Here is a 13,552-nt window from a genome sequence, read left to right as displayed (position 1 = left end):
TGTGCATGTTTGGAAGTTGAGCTAACTAATCACAATTATATTGAAATTAATGTTTGAACATACAAAAAGGTACATTTAGTTTTCATTTATTTTTCATTTTACCCTTCTAATCCTAAACATATTGTTCAAAGTTTTTTCAGATTCATCAAGTGGTTTTAGTTCATCAAAATATTTCAGTCAAACATATTTGATCCTGTCTCAAATTTATTTATGAGGATGAGTACTAGTTCTGATGAATTTTCTCAATGCTCCTTTGATAAAGATAAACTCTGAAGATATGAAGAAATTTTTCAATGTTAATGCGCACAGTGAGACGAGCTAACAAAGTGTTAGTGACTTAAGATCAGAGTAGAGATCTCTGGCTAGGCCCTCCGACGCTCAAGTTAGTTCCTCTCACAGATGGAAGAAGAAGAACTTGCGTACCTTGTCAACGGAGAGGATTCCTTTTTTTATACTACCTAGCTCACGTAACCTACGTAGTCGCGAGATGGTCCCCGGTTCGTTAAAGTTTGTTAAAAGATGAAGTCATCTTCTATACTTCGTGCGATAATCCTTTAAGGAATATTTTCTGTATCCCAGATGTATCCATTTTATCATTTATGATTGATGATGTGGATATAGGTTGAGGGGTAGAGAAGAAATTAAGAGGAGGAAGGAGGGCATTTTAGTCTTTTCGCTGGTTAGGGCTTTAGGAGAAAAAAGGAGGCACTATAGCATGCAGGAGAAGAGGCGGTGTTTTCTCCTTCATTTCTTGGGGCTTCCGCGGCGAGGACGACGCAGAGGAGGCACAGTCATCGCCGCTCCCTTATCGTCACCGGCGAGCCATCTCCCTCCTCCCTCCTTCACCTCTCGCCGATAGGTGCCTCCAGATATCACCCCCTTCGTCTCCTCCTCGCGAAGCCGCCACAGGACGGATTCTATCGCTGCCAAGGAGTGACCATGGAGGTCACTGGTCGTACACGAGTCGTCGCCGCTTCTCTCGTCGTCGATGAGCCAGAGGTTCTTCTTCTCCTCTCACTAGCAGACACCCTCAGCCTTCTCGACACGGATGCCGACGAGCGGCACCGCAACCTCTGCGCGCCACCTTCGTCGCCGGCGCTAGGGCTTGTGGCTGCCCATGCCACCTTTGATGTATTCCCTTGCGGTCACCTCCCCTCACAGCGATTGACTCCTCCTCTTCTCCTCTTCCTCTCTCCCTAGCAACTACTAGCCCATCCAGCAACAAAACGTCGCTCCCCGCCCCGCCTCCTTCGCCATCTGCACCTCTCAGCGCTATATCCGGTCATCTCGACTCACTTCAACACTTAGGGGCGCCACGGTTGCCTACTACAGCCGTGCTTTTCACGCCACAGCAGCTGCCCCCTCCACGTTATGGCTAGTTGTCGCCTTCGTTAAGACTCGGACGCCTATTTGATGTAGCGTCCTCGTCGTTGTATGCCTTCGACCTATGTACCACTATTGTGTTCCTGCCCTGTGTGTCGTTATTGTATTCTGTCCTTGTGTCGACCTGGCTTATGCACTGTGTTCCACCCTATGCGCTGCTCCTATCTATGTGTCGTGTCTTGGCCTGCGTGCCGACGTCTTATCCTGGCCTATATGCCGGTGTTTTATCCCGATCTACGTGCCGGTGCTTTATCTCGGCCTGCATGTCGATGTTTTTGCCCGGCCTGCATGCTGATATTTTAGCCCGGCCTACGACCGAGGTCACGTCTGTTAGGACCGATGATCGCGGCTAGAGAGGGGGGGTGTGAATAGCCGCCCCAAATCGTTCGTTTCTTTCTACAAATCAAGTTAGCGCAGCGGAAAATAAAACAATAGAAACGAAAATAAGGAAGAGCAAACCTCAACGCGATGATGTAACGAGGTTCGGAGATGAAACTCCTACTCCTCGGCGTGTCCGTAAGGTGGACGAAGCCTACCAATCCGTCGGTGGATGAGTCCCCGGAAAATCGGCTAATAAGAACACTCCTTCTGGGTGGAGAAACCTCGCCACAGAAACTTCTTGCAACAGCAAGAAAGATGTACAAAAATACAGCACAAAATAGAAGACAATATGAATGTACAAAACAAAGCTTGTCGACTGGAATCCAAAGCAGCAACTTCAGGAAACTCACAGCAGCAGTTGATCACCCAGCCGACGGAAGCTCACACGAAGCTTCAGCAATGGAGAGCTCAGCAAAGCTCGCAGAAGAACTCACAGCAGCAAGAAGAAGAAGAAGAAGAGAGTTTCTGCACTGTAGAAGCCTCTCCTCTTATACCTGCATCCACTTGCGAAGAAGAAGCCAGAAACAGAAGACCGTTGGCTCACAACGGATAGTTCTGGACCGATCAGGCTGAAGCCTGATCGGTCCAGGGAACCTCTGATCGGTCCTGGGGACCGATCAGGCCCCAGTCTGATCGGTCCTGGGGACCGATTAGGCCCCAGTCTGATCGGTCCCCGGACCGATCCCACCTCTCTGCAAGAGAGGTGGCTGCGTCTCTGATCGGTCGTGGTGACCGATCAGACTCCTTGCTGATCAGTCCCCAGACCGATCAGCTGTTCTTTCCCAGCTCTGTTGCCTTCTTCTGATCGGCCTCCTGATCGGTCTTCAGTCCGATCAGATAACACATAGAAGCTCATTGTGTGGTTACTGATCGGTCACCAGACCGATCCAGATACCCAGTGTATCACTGGATCGATCCACTGATCGATCCAGAGCTTGGTTTTCGCCCAAACCAAGTCCCAAGCCTTCCAAACCAACATCCGGTCAACCTTGACCTGTTGGTACATCATGATTAGCATCCGGTCACTCCCTTGACCTGCTAAGACTCCCCACCAAGTGTCCGGTCAATCCCTTTGACTCACTTAGACTTTTCTCTTCGTGTCAAGTATCCGGTCACTCCCTTGACCTACTTGACCTTCTCAACACCAGATGTTCGATCTCCCTTGATCCATCTGGATTTTCTCTTGCCCGGCTTCACTCACTAGGGTTTTCACCTGGCTTCACTCACCAGGATTTCCAATCTGCCCGGCTTCACTCACCGGGACTTCCCAACTGCCTGGCTTCACTCACCAGGACTTCCCAACTGCCTAGCTTCACTCACTAGGACTTTCCGACTGCCTGGCTTCACTCACCAGGACTTTCCCGTCTGCCTGGCTTCACTCACCAGGACTTTCCGACTGCCTGGCTTCACTCACCAGGACTTTCCCGTCTGCCTGGCTTCACTCACCAGGACTTTTCCACATCCGGTCCAAAGAACGAGCTACCGAGCCCTCTCTGACCACAGTTCGGAGAACGAGCTACCGAGCCCTCTCCGACTCCCATCCGGTCCAGAGAACGAGCTCCCGAGCCCTCTTTGACCACAGTCCGGAGAATGAGCTACCGAGCCCTCTCCGACTTCCCATGTGCCAAGCTTCCATACTTGGACTTCTCCATGCCAAGTCTCCATACTTGGACTTTTCCCGTGCCAAGCTCCCTGCTTGGACTTTTCCCGTGTCAAACCCCCTGCTTGGACTTTTCCGAGTCAGGTCAACTCACCTTGGGTCAACCTTGACCAAAGGTTGCACCCACAATCTCCCATCAAAATACAACTCTTTTGTTCTTGTCAAACATCAAAATACAACTCGAGTCAGGTCAACTCGAGTCGGGTCAACCAGGTCAACCTTGACCTGAGGTTGCACCAACAACGTCTAGTTTCGTGCCACCACTTCCAACTCTGTGACGTGTCCGGCTTCGCTTCATCAGATCCAGCTCCTCGTCCGGTGCATTCATATACTCTTCCGGGTCATGACAACTCGAACAGCGTCCCATCCGAGGGCGCCCCCCTGGGTCAGGGTACGTTTCGTACTCGCCTCTCATTTATTTCATTATTATATTATTAGCCTGTTACTTATATATTCGTTGGACTGCCTCGAGCCTCAAGATACCAGGGATCGGGGCAACTCGGTCACTGGCTGCAGGTAGAGTTGACCAGAGGACTTTTGAAGACTTGGTCAACACATAATTCATCTCAGCATACCCTCCTCCGGGACGTCGCGACTCGGTCAACATTCCATCCACCTCACCCGACAGTCCGTCTGACTCAAATTCCGAACAGGATCAACTGATATTTATAATGAGGACACGTCATCGTAATTGAAGAAGTTTTTAAAAGATATTTTCCGTCAAATATTCTATTAAGCATATCTAGGTCAATCGTTCAAACCGGCCATGTATCAAGAATACCCCTGTTAAATATATCTCGGTTGGTCGTTCAAGCCAGTTGTATACACTATTAATAATACCTCCTGCTGAATATATTTCGACCGGTCATTCAAGTCGGCTGTATATACTGTTAAAAATGCTCCCTGTTGAATATGTCTCGGTCGGTCGTTCAAGTCGATCGTATATATTGTTAAGAATACCTCTTGCTGAATATATCTCGGTCAGTCGTTCAAGCCGGTTGTATATACTGTTAAGAATGTCTTCTGTTGAATATATCTCATCCGATCATTTAAGCCGACCGTATGTTAGGACTGTCTTCCATTGATCCTTTCTTTATGCTTAGGCGGGTTTTACCCACCCGAATATATATGAGCGCGTGAGCGCTCACTCGACCTGCGGTCGGTCGGTAATATACTGAGAATAATATATAAGGTTAAGTGTCTTTATGCTCGGGCAGACTTTATCCGGTCGAACATATACGAGCGCGTAGGCACTCGCTCGGCCTGCGATCGATCGATAATATGCTGAAAATAATATATAAGGTCAAATGTCTTTATGCTTGGGCGAATTTTACCCAGCCGAATATATATGAGCACGTGAACACTCAGCCTTCGATCGGCCAATAATATACCTTTCCTATTTTTTTTTGGACTTAAACCCTTCATTTATTCGCTTGGCCCATCTAACATAATAACCCGTATATTAAAATCATTCCAAACGCTATATATTTCTTTAATATCTCCCTAGTCTATATATGCCCAGAATATTAATTTGAAGTAATTACAGTAGTATTAAAACGATATATGAATACTATAAATACCTTCATTACAATACTCTCTTCCATTATATATTAATTGTTAAAAAATTTAAATCTGGTACGTTCATCAATAAATTTCACTAAAAACTCATTGATTACGGTACTCCAAATTAGTAATATACTTTTTTTACTATTTTAAAAATTAATACCATAACTTAACACATCAATACTGCTTTAATACCATAACTTAACCCATCAATAATACTGATTTTTAGAAACCAATACTGTAATTAAATCATGGTACTGATTTTAAAAAATCAACATTATAACAGTTGTTGCAGGTATATAAAGAAAAAAGTTAAATTTAATTTAAAGGAAAGGACATACGTAGAAAAATTATTGAGAGATGAAAGAAAAGCACTTTTAAGCATTTCCAAATTTCAGGGCGCTTTTGGGCAATCTGAAATTTTGGGACGCCCTTTGAAAAATTGTCATTAATTAACTTGTTTATCATATCGAATAAACACTCGCGTATGAATCCATAATCCGTCACTATTCCAAAGATTATTAGGGGCATTTAGTTCGGATAAAAAAATAAAAATGAAAATAGGAATGATTACAAATATTAATGAAATGAAAATGATTCTCATACCCCTATATTACTCAGTAATGGTTCATTCCTATATTTAGAGGAATGAATCCGTGGATCCCACCATCATTTCCTCAAACCAAGCATCAAGTTTTATTTCATTCCCATTCCAAACCCCCCAAACAAGCAGCCCCTTAGTCATTCATGATTTTATCTCCACTGTATTAATCCTGAGACAAGTTGAAGGATGCGCTGAAGGCAAACATATTCGTCTTTTGCCATCATAATCCGTCATTCTAATCCCTGGGATAATCTGGTGGCTAGGATTTTGCCACCCTGAGGTCTTGGGTTAGAATCTCAGCAAAATCGAAATAAATATCTCATTTATATGCTAGTCACTATTCTAAAAACTAATAGTTGTCTATGACAAAACCGACTCAAGACATAGGCCATTAAGATCTATACCTAGGGCCCCTATTATATTAGGGCTCACTCTATATATATATATATATATATATATATATATATATATGTGTGTGTGTGAAGTTGTATATTAAATATTTAAAATTATGATTAAAATAAATTTAGTCAAGATTTATTTTTATTGATAATTTAAATTTTTTATTAATCAAATTATATTTAGTCAATAATTTTAAATTTGTATAGATTTAATTACTAATTTTAATTTTAATTTTTTTAATAGATTAAAGTCATGATTTTTATTTTTTTACTTGGTTAAATTTAATTGATAATTTTAATTTCTTATAATTAAAATTAGATTTGGTTAATAATTTATTTTTATTCTTTATTAAAATTTAATTAGTAATTTTTTTTACTAGTAAAAATTTAATTTACTAATCAAAATTAAGTTTTGTTAATAAATTAAAATTATTTATGAGTTATATTTAATTAATATTTTTTATAAAAATTTAATATCACATTATTATTTTTTTCTAAATTTTATTTTATTTTTTTCTATTTACTCCTTCGTTATATTTTTTAAAAATTTTAATTTTTCTTTCAATTTTTTAATAATTCACCGATGTATATTAGTTAACTATTTTTAGTTAAATAAATTTTCTTAATAATTTATCAAAGTTAAAATTAATATAAAGATAATTTTATTTATGAAGTTCCTCTAATATAAAATTTCAAGAAAAAGTCTATTTTAGATAATGATTATATTTAGTACTTGATCCTATTTCATATAATAATTTTATTATTGTGTTTCTTTCCTCAAAATTAAAATTTATTGATATTTTTTCTAAATAGTAATTAAAATGCATATTAATAATATTATAATAATTTAATACTCGTTTCCAAATTAGTTAACATAAATATTTTTTATTTTTTAAATTTTACTAATAAAGAAGTGAAGTTTGGCGCAAGATAAAATTATTGATACGTGGCATAATTTGTCATTTTTTCTAATTGTATAAATTATTATTGATAATGTATGAAACTGTTATTTTGAATTTTACTAATAAAATTAAATGTCATCCTCGAGACATGGTTGAGTTGGCTAATGTATAATGAACAATGAGTTAAATCTCGATAAAGTCAAGAAAAATACTCTTTCCATAGTAGTCAACTATAATTTCTTAATTACTTCCTTAGATGATCATAAGATTGGTTGTGTTAAGTGCTGCTAGGATGTCAACTTCTATTTTTTTACTATAACTAATAAAATTCAACATTTCTAATCATATTTAGTTTAAAAATTAATTAAAGACTTATTTTTTTCCACTAGGGTCTCAAAAGAAAGTTGAGATGATCCTCCGTATAAATCTGAGACATGTTGACAGAAGCCCTGTGAGCATCTTACCTTTTGCCTAGGGTCCAGGATTGATCGAGGGATTTTGGATCAGAGAATCTCTGTCCACTTTTCCCTTTCTCTTCCACATTAACCCGTCATTCTAATTGAATTGAGTGCTTCTCATTCCAGTTCTTCTGTCCCCAAATTTTTCTGTCTCCGTGTTCCCTGTTGATCGGACGGGTCAGATTATATCTTAAAGCATCATGACATCCTTAAGATGTGTACAATATCCTCATGATGTATAAGGTATTCTTGAGATGTAATCTAATCCGTTCGATCGATAAATAAACACGGGGACAACAAAATTTAGGGACAACATAGGATCCGAACTCTTCTCATCCGAACCCGATTAGTAGCGGATGACGCATTAATTGGTCCGCTGTCTTCATGAATCCCCAAAACTCGACTCTCGGCCTCCCGAGTTCCGAGTCACGACCATGGTGGCCTCCGCCTCCCCCGCCGCCGCTGCTACCGCCGCCGGTGTGTCAGCCGCCGCCGTTGCCGCTTCTTCCGCCTCGCACCGACGCCCTGCTTCGGTCTCCTTTCCTCTCCCTTCGAAGCTCAAGAAGCCTCTCCTTTTCTCCGCCAAGGTTCGTTTGATTTGATAGCCTTTTCACTCTTCTCGCTCGACTTCATCTTAGATCTGTTCCCTGCCACCCGTTCCTTGGTAGATTTCGGAAAACAGATTGTTTTCGTCTCCTCGGCTATTTTGATTTCTTTGATTGAAATTCTTGGAAGCTGACATTTTGTTTCGGTTTTTTGATTTTGCTGTTCTTTGCTCTTGTTGATGATTGATCCGTACTCCTTCAGCCCGTTCCTTTCCATATAATTGGTTTTTGTTGTTTTCGTGGTAATGTTTGATGGTAGTACAAATTCCATATTGTAGGGATTGGGGTTCCGCCGAGATAATGCTGTCGCTGTGAAGGCTCAATTGAATGACGTAAGCATTAATGCATTTCCCGTTGTTAGCTTAGTTTTGGTTTTATTCGTTCTCATCCTTGGATTTACTTCCCGGCATAGGATGTTGGTGGATCCGCCAATAATTCTGCATCTTCTGGGACTAAGGCGGATAGTTCAGCACTCAAAGGGAAGAATGTGAGAAATGAAAATGTTTCGCCACCTTCAGCTCCATTAACGGAGGAGGCAATTGCTGAGTTTATGACTCAAGTTGCAAGCCTAGTAGAGTATGAGAAATGAGGCTTCTACCTATTTGCTTCTTGTTTTTTTTTTATCTGGTAGTGTAAAACCTAAACAGGCTTCTCGATTCACATTTTTGTGATGCAGGCTTGTTGATTCAAGAGATATTGTTGAACTGCAGCTGAAACAAAATGATTGTGAAGTTATCATTCGCAAAAAGGAGGCTTTACCTCAGCCTCCACCACCCCAAGTTGTTATGATGCAACCCCCTGCATCTCCGTTACCAGTTTCACAAGCAATTCCGCAACCATCTCCTGCCCCCGCCCTTCCTTCTCCTGCATCGCCAGCGCCTCCTGCTCCTGCCCCTGCCCCTGCATCTACTCCTAAGGCTTTAAAGACATCACATCCTCCTCTTAAGAGTCCTATGTCAGGGACACTTTACAGAAGCCCTGGTCCAGGCTTGCCCCCTTTTGTTAAGGTGATTGCTACTATCAGTTTTTTGTAGATGAAACTTAATGAGATAACACATTGCATCCTACTTAAATTGCCTACTTTGGTAGCCTGGCGACAAAGTCAGCAAGGGACAAGTACTCTGCATTATTGAAGCTATGAAGCTGATGAATGAAATTGAAGTAAGCCCACTTTCTTAGGATGGTTTGATTTTAATTTTTTTTTAATTATTATTTTGGCTGTAAGATTGAAATGAATTTATTGTCTTTTCACCTCTATCCAAATCCATGAAACTGATCATGGGAGTTAAATTGGAGCTCCTATTTTGGCCAATGGATAATGTCTGTAAATTTAACAAGTCTAAAAGAAGGATGATAATTTTCAACTAATAAATCTCTATATTTTAAGTATCTAAATAGTATATTGAGATCTTGACACTCTATATTTCATGTCCTCAGCTAAATAGTTTATTTGACATCTTCTCTTATAATCCTTGTCAATAGAGCTTTGTGTTTTTTTTTTTGCTATTGTTTGTTGTTTTCTACTCAAGAAGGTTGTGAGAAACTCTAATCTTATTCACTGAAGATCTCAATAGTTGACTCTTGACTTTTAACCCAAAAGACTCCTTAATCTCAAACATTAGCAATTGAATATGGGTTTTCCCTTAGTTTGTGCTCCCACAAGCACAGTAGGATGGACCTTGAATTGAATCTTTCATTCTTAAACTTATAAAATGTTTCAGTTTTTATTGTAATTATAGGTATCATCCCTTTTGCCTAAACGGCTAAATCACAATTGACATTGTATCTTGCACACCGTCTCGTCACGACTGTCTTTTGCATCCTCAATCTATTATTTCTGGAATTACCTTAACTAGCTGTCAGTGCTTGAAACATGAGGTCTGGGGTTCGAATCTCGGCAAAGCCGAGGTAAATACCTCCCTTATGTGCTAGTCACTATTCCAAAGGCTAGTAGCCGCCCGTGATTTACCTCCTCCGTGTTGGCCTTGGGACGAGTTGGCGGGGGTGCTGGGGGCGAGCGTATTCGCCTTTTGCCACAATTGAAATATGAAAACATATTGCATTAAGAAGGATGAATAGCTTGTTCCTTTTCATATACGGCAACTATTTTCTCCAAGTAATAGTAGTATAATGGACTGTAGTCTGTGAATATAATCATGCATAGCATTTATATAATGGCTCTGTAATCAATGTATAAATTTGGATTGGTCAGAGAGTAGCCTAGCGCTTCTATGGTTAAACTAGTCCAACCAGTTTAATTGAATTAAATAAAAATATAAAACAGAAAAATCTAATAATTTTAAAACAAAATATATATCAATATTCTGGACGAATTGAACATGACATGGGTTCTTGAGTTTTTCCAGTTGTTGTAATCTTTCAATATATGGTTAATCTGAATTGAACTGTTGGTCTGACTTGATTTTCGAAACTTTAAGGCTGTGTTTATTGGAGGACGTAAAGGGAAGGGGGAGTAGGTGAGGAAGGGAGTGGAAGGAGGGTGGAAGTGCAAAGAGAAGCGAAGAAACATTATTGACATGGGATGATGGAAGAGAAGGATAAAAAAAGAATGATTACTGAAAGCTACTCAAGTACAACCTGGCTTCATGCACAATAATAGCGACGGGTTCATGCACACTAAAATTTCTGTCCCCAACATACTCAGCGACCTGTCTATCCTACCCTTCATCTGCAATCTCAAGAACCTTGCCCACCATGACCTCAGCTACAATGACATCACTACTGGTGTTCTGTTTACTTGCTTGGTATTTAAGACTGCCAAAATGAAAGGAAGAACTAGTCTCTTGTTGTCAACTAGGTGCTTGTTAATCTATATTAGCATTCACTTTGCCACCTTTTTTGACTTCAACAATTGCAGTTACACACTACGTTTACAGAGAAGTTTCTATAGCATGGGATATTGCTCTCCTACTAGTGTACTAGCCTAAAACACAACAATAAATAGGAAAACATAAAAGAAAGAGAGCAGTAAATACAGAGTTTGCATAGTTAAAAGAGATCACTTAGGTGGCTGTGTTTATTGGAGGGGAGTAGGTGAGGAAGGGAGTGGAAGGAGGGTGGAAGTGCAAAGAGAAGCGAAGAAACATTATTGACATGGGATGATGGAAGAGAAGGATAAAAAAAGAATGATTACTGAAAGCTACTCAAGTACAACCTGGATTCATGCACAGTAATAGCGACGGGTTCATGCACACTAAAATTTCTGTCCCCAACATACTCAGCGACCTGTCTATCCTTACCCTTCATCTGCAACCTCAAGAACCTTGCCCACCATGACCTCAGCTACAATGACATCACTACTGGTATTCTGTTTACTTGCTTGGTATTTAAGACTGCCAAAATGAAAGGAAGAACTAGTCTCTTGTTGTCAACTAGGTGCTTGTTAATCTATATTAGCATTCACTTTGCCACCTTTTTTGACTTCAACAATTGCAGTTACACACTACGTTTACAGAGAAGTTTCTATAGCATGGGATATTGCTCTCCTACTAGTTAACTAGCCTAAAACACAACAATAAATAGGAAAACATAAAAGAGCAGTAAATACAGAGTTTGCATGGTTAAAAGAGATCACTTAGGTGGCAACTCTCTTTGGTATGGTTCATAAGAAAAAAATTACCAACAGGGAACATTTAAAGGAAGGGAACAAGACCTTCTTGCTAGTCCAATAGTCCATGTAAGTTTGGGAATATCACACTGAATATCTCCAATATTTTACTTGATTTGTTATACAAGTCCACAACCCTTAATGTACTTTCTCAGAAATAGTTCATCCATAAGTGAATCCGGAAAATCATTGACTTACAATCTTTATTTGATATCCAACTATTCTACTGACTGAGATCACTATTCCAGCCTGACCCAGTACTTGGTGGGCTCAACTATCTGAAGCTTTGTATACAATAAAAATACATTTAATAGAACAATCGTTGATGTACTCTAAATGTTAAAAGTTAACTTGGTTTTAGTTTTCCCATCACACTATCATTGTTGAAATTTCTTTGTACAATGCTAAGTACAATTTCAAGTGACCAGGGATGTTGATGACCAAAAGAATAATCCCACCATGTCTTCGATAATTGGACTGTCTCTGTAGAATTTTGCTAATTATTCATCATTTGGGGTTCCTCTCGGATCTCCACATCATCAGAGGGAACTACCATACTTTTTCTCAAACACAAATATAATGTGTTAATCTCTGGGACTGCAGCTTCCAACAACCCACTTGAATGCTTGTCACTGGATTCTTTCTGGGATTTTATTTCTACTTGTATATTTTTTGATTTCATTTGTAGATATTCCTTTCACTTGTCCATCCCCTTTAGTGCATTCCAATACTTATCATTTTCAGTTTTTTTTTTCTTTCTTGTTTTTATCTTGCATTTGATCTTACTGAACTTTCAGTCCACTTGTAGAGGAATGGATTTCACTTAGCCACTTCATACAACTCAATCTCGATTTGCAGATTTGAGGTTCCTAACAATAATTCCCATTTTGTTTTGATTTGGTCACTGTGCTTCTATAATCGTACCATTCGTGCCCAACTATTAGATTTAATTAACAAGTAATGGGCTACTGATGTAGCAGCTGATTAAGAAGTAATGGGCTACTGATATTTGTTCTTTCTAGAACTAATCTTTCTTGCAACTTCTTATTTGATGTTTGATAATCTTGGACTATAAAAAACACCTAGAATGACACAGCTATCTTATTCAGAAAGTAAAATAACATCGGTCTTGCTATTTATTTTATTGTTTCATTACTTCATAGTATATTCGGTGGTCCTGTTTGACATTTATATACTTATCTACATGCCGACAAGTTAAGCAAACTGTCATCGTTCTGAAGTTCTGTTTTACCAGAGTCAAACTTATTCATTGTTTATCATGTTGTCGCTTCTAATCCGAAAACATTATGAATCTTATACTGTTCCTTTCCAGTCTGATCAGGCCGGAACTGTTGTGGAGATACTGATCGAAGATGGCAAACCTGTAGGTGTAGGACAGGTTAGCTTCTATTTTCTTTCACTTCTTTCACCCCTGCAGTCTATTTTCTTGAATTTTAAAATTCTAAAAATATTCTAAAAATTTAAAACATGTAACAGATGGTCATATTGCACACCTTTAATTCTATGAAATAATGCTGCGTATTATTTCGGTATCAATTTGTTACAAGAGATAGAGTGAAAGAGAAGCTGTGTCTTTTTTTACCTTCACATTTTAAACTCTCTCTGGGATATTTATGCAGCCAATTTTTGTCATCGAACCTTGAGCCTGTCCATCTGCCATGGTTACGGATGCTCTCCGTCAGTTTCTCTTGCCTTTTGGTTTCTTCCAAGACTTGACTATGCATGTGAATTGGAAACGGTGATAGCTTTGATCTGAGTCTAGTTGCTAAAATGTATTTTTTTTCCCATTCGAACTGCAATAAATCTTTGTGATCTTGTTGACTTTTTGACACTGTAATTGACTGGTGCTCTCTTATCCATCTCGTTGAAACAATTTGTTTTTATTTTTTAAACATTTTGTCTTGTACCAAACATTTGGATATCAATTGAGATTGCTTGGAATTCCTCAA

At 39.5% G+C, this 13,552-nt stretch overlaps 1 protein-coding gene across 1 annotated transcript; it reads left to right on the top strand.

Moving 5' to 3' along the window:
- The first annotated feature begins 7,746 nt into the window (after positions 1-7,746).
- LOC121977093 (biotin carboxyl carrier protein of acetyl-CoA carboxylase 1, chloroplastic-like) lies at positions 7,747-13,552 on the top strand. The gene is made up of 7 exons (XM_042529607.1): positions 7,747-7,936; positions 8,233-8,286; positions 8,367-8,530; positions 8,631-8,961; positions 9,044-9,115; positions 12,916-12,981; positions 13,223-13,552. The coding sequence occupies exons 1-7, from the start codon at positions 7,784-7,786 to the stop codon at positions 13,244-13,246; spliced, it is 864 nt and encodes a 287-aa protein (XP_042385541.1). The 5' UTR covers positions 7,747-7,783; the 3' UTR covers positions 13,247-13,552.

This window comes from Zingiber officinale, chromosome 4B (assembly GCF_018446385.1).
Source record: "Zingiber officinale cultivar Zhangliang chromosome 4B, Zo_v1.1, whole genome shotgun sequence".
NCBI lineage: Eukaryota > Viridiplantae > Streptophyta > Magnoliopsida > Zingiberales > Zingiberaceae > Zingiber > Zingiber officinale.
This window is presented reverse-complemented; position numbering and strand designations above follow the sequence as displayed.

What these genes read in the sequence shown, in the direction of transcription:
- LOC121977093 (XM_042529607.1), top strand. Translation starts at nt 7,784, where the DNA reads ATGGTGGCCTCCGCCTCCCCCGCCGCCGCTGCTACCGCCGCCGGTGTG. An exon ending in CAAGTTGCAAGCCTAGTAGA is followed by an intron (nt 8,531 to 8,630) that starts GTATGAGAAATG and finishes TTTGTGATGCAG; the next exon opens with GCTTGTTGATTCAAGAGATA. An exon ending in AGCTGATGAATGAAATTGAA is followed by an intron (nt 9,116 to 12,915) that starts GTAAGCCCACTT and finishes GTTCCTTTCCAG; the next exon opens with TCTGATCAGGCCGGAACTGT.